Source organism: Notothenia rossii, assembly GCF_949606895.1.
Source record: "Notothenia rossii genome assembly, chromosome: 2".
NCBI lineage: Eukaryota > Metazoa > Chordata > Actinopteri > Perciformes > Nototheniidae > Notothenia > Notothenia rossii.
Window position 1 is genome coordinate 3579931 of NC_136904.1, and position 3691 is coordinate 3583621.

General features: G+C 47.1%; 1 protein-coding gene across 1 annotated transcript in view; it reads left to right on the forward strand.

The window, feature by feature from the left end:
- Positions 1-2209, forward strand: part of LOC307027951 (uncharacterized protein) — a gene marked incomplete at its 5' end in the record, with an annotated part of 39770 nt that extends 37561 nt beyond the window's left edge. Inside the window, one exon of the mRNA XM_079662645.1 lies at positions 881-2209. Within this exon, the coding sequence (XP_079518771.1) occupies positions 881-1069 (189 nt within the window). The 3' untranslated portion in view covers positions 1070-2209. The remainder of the gene's footprint in view (positions 1-880) is intronic.
- Between the last annotated feature and the right edge of the window lie 1482 nt (positions 2210-3691).

Below are 3691 nucleotides of genomic sequence, written 5' to 3' on the forward strand. Positions count from 1 at the left end.
TTAAAAATCCACCGTTACGTGTTCTAAGTTTATAACCTGCCTCGTTTATCCACATTTTGCAAACATGACATGACATTGAAATTGCAAATACAAAACTCTGCAACAAGCTGAAAAAACACAACGGAGACCAGGGGACACTAAAGAGTGACGCACACAGCTGGGAGACCAGGGGACACTAAAGAGGGACGCACACAGCTGGGAGACCAGGGGACACTAAAGAGTGACGCACACAACTGGAGACCAGGGGACACTAAAGAGTGACGCACACAGCTGGGAGACCAGGGGACACTAAAGAGTGACGCACACAGCTGGGAGAACAGGGGACACTAAAGAGTGACGCACACAGCTGGGAGACCAGGGGACACTAAAGAGTGACGCACACAGCTGGGAGACCAGGGGACACTAAAGAGTGACGCACACAGCTGGAGACCAGGGGACACTAAAGAGTGACGCACACAGCTGGGAGACCAGGGGACACTAAAGAGTGACGCACACAGCTGGGAGACCAGGGGACACTAAAGAGTGACGCACACAGCTGGGAGACCAGGGGACACTAAAGAGTGACGCACACAGCTCGGAGACCAGGGGACACTAAAGAGTGACGCGCACAGCTGGGACCGGAGTGCTTGGTGACGTTCAGGATTATAAAGCTGGTGACGTTCCGATCACATTGTTAAAAATAATCCTAAATGTTGGGTTCGTTTCCAGTGACACTCTCTGCTGGTTTTCTGCTGGTTGTGTTTTGAGCTTCATGCAGTGTTTTTTTTGCACCTGTCGTCCAGCGTATTATTAGGCATCACATCTCCAAAAAGGAAACTCCTCAAACCCAAATGATTCCTAAATCTCATTAACCAATCCCTCCCTCTCTCCTCCCTTCCAGGGCCCCCCCGGCTCCTTCGACTTCCTCCTGCTGATGATGGCCGACATCCGTAACGACATCATCGAGCTGCAGGAGAAGGTGTTCGGGGAGCGGAAGGGCATCGCTCCGGATAACCCAACGCACTCCAGCGGGGAAATGGACTTTGTGGAGTGGGGCTCCGGACAAGGAGACCTCCTGCTGAGCACCTGAACCCCGACATGAGAAACAAAGACTCTTTGGGAGGGAGACATGGTTTCTCTCTGAACTCTGACACAGACAGTGCAACTGAGAAGAAGAAGTGACTCTCTGAACCACTCCTTTTGTTACCTTCTCTAAAGCCGGGATCTCGGCACCGAAACCGTAGTTTCGAATACACACCGGTGAGTTCTGACTTGGCTCGTTGTCAGCCGGTAACCAGCTGCCCAGACACTTTGAAGGGAAAAAGATGAACGGGACGTTCGGGTGCCGTGGGAAGAACCTCCGTTTATCAACGTCCTTCACAGTTAAACTGCCGCTGCATTACATTCAACTAAGACCAGACACTTTTCCTTTTCCCACCACTTTCTCTATCCTTTCGTCTCTCTCTTCATACATCCTCACTTCGCCTTGGCCATCACTTTTCATACACACACAGACTCCAAAGCCCACAACCCCTTGCGGCTGCTACTCAACACTTTCATTTGAGAGTGAGGGGAGTGTGTGAAGGGAGTGTGTGAGGATTGAGGGGAGTGTGTGAAGGGAGTGTGTGAGGATTGAGGGGAGTGTGTGAAGGGAGTGTGTGAGGATTGAGGGGAGTGTGTGTGCAGGACACAGAGCGAGGAAGATGTGTCTTTTTGTCTGAACCACTTCAAACTATGAACTTTATCGTCTGCATCCCTTCCTCTTCCTGAGTCTGCAGCCAATGGGAGCTCTGCTGCAGAAGCCTGAGCTCTGCAGCTTCCCTGAGGCGTCTTCAGGAGCTCATTCAGGAGATGGATGAGTATTTAAATCCCAATCCTGTTCGACAAACTCCGAAAACTCAGAAATGCTTGAAGTATTTTTTTGTATAACTCGAGTTCAAGTATCATAAAACATTTAGCACAAAGTGTGTTCATATATTTAATTAAAGAGAGAATGTAAATATGTAAGACTTCCAATATTTTAGACATTTCAAAGAGTAGAAGCTGCTTCTCAATCAGAGGAAATATGAAATGTGGACCCTTCCAACCAAAACACAGGCGTGCTGAGCGTGAATATATTCTGAATGATGGCCTGAAGGAAACCGATTCAGAGTGAAGAGGGTTCCACATGTCGTACTGTGAAGCACACAGGGCTGACTCACTGCTCAATAAAGGTTTTTCTGAATCTAAATGTAAACTGTATACATGTTGATGTTTTATCAATGGTTCGTTCAATAGCAAAGACCTCATCAACACACTTCTCACAAAGAAGGGCCAAAGGTAAGTGCAGCAAAAACACAACACCAAAATAAAGCAAACATGGCCAAAAACAAAGTAAATAAAGGAACCGTTTTTTTTATATATGAACAGAGTATGAGGAGGAAATACTGTTCTCTGTCCGTTTAATAAGTGTGAAACTACCACAAGCTGCCGGTTAGCTTAGCTTAGCATTAACACTTGGAAAAGGGGTGGATGTTTCCAGTCTTAATGCTAACTTGAAGCTAAGCTAACCTAATGCTGGGGTTGATATGCCTTCAGAGTTATTCTCAATGTCGGGTGAAAAAGCTGGAGCTGAAAGTGTTGCTTAATACATAGAGAATAGACCGGACTCAGGGCTTGACAAAAAGTCATACAGTCTAACTCTAAAGTTCCCTTTTAAAAGCTTTTATAAGTATTAAACATATAAGATACAATACGTCAATTAGTGAGCTTCGATCTGTGGCCAGGATTCAGCTAGAAGAGTGACAGCGCCTCAAGAAAAGCCAATTAGGAAGCTGCCCAGTTATTCTCTGACCTTCATTGCTGTGACACCAGCTTGTTGGTCATAAAGCCGTCGATGAAACCCTCATAAGTCCTTCAGTGTTTGTCAGTTAGACCTGCTGCTTTTACGTCTTGAAGGACATTTTAATGTTGGATAAAGAAAGAAAGACAAGATCTGGCTTTTTGAGTGGAAAGTAGATGCACTCCTCTCCTCCTCTCTTAAGTGCACTGTTGGTGCTACATCTTGGACAGATAAACGTTTAAAGCTCATGATTTCCTGCTAAGAAATCGCATGTTCTCACTCCTGCTCCCTGAAGTGAAGCCGCTCCACCAGCAGAGGGCGCTACATCCCAGTTTATATCCACTGCAGCTGAGGTGAGGAAACCAAAGTAGGTTTTCACAGCTTAACATGTATAACAACCAACCTCTCAAAAGGACTCGTACTTTCCCGAGGACGCAGTGGGAAGTCCGTTCATCATCAGGGTGGAGCTTCTGCCCCCGGATCATTATCCTCTGGTGAACTGTAGCGTGGCTGAGTGTCATTACAGAGGTGTGAGGAGCAGAGGTCAGAGGTCAAATGAACAGCTGGAGGGATGATTATAGACCACAGGCTGTCAGAGGGCCTGTCATAGCTCGAAGTCTGAAGAATAACACACACACACACACACACACACACACACACACACACACACACACACACACACACACACACACACACACACACACACACACACACACACACACACACACACAAACCATTTGATCTGTTCACCCTGTCTGGCCTTACTCTGCATCTGATCCTTTGATGCTGCAGATCTCAGTTAATTCTGCCCGGCTACTGTGTGCGTGCGTGCGTGCGTGCGTGCGCGTGTGTGTGTGGGGGGGTGTGTGCATGTGTGTGTATTTTTACCAA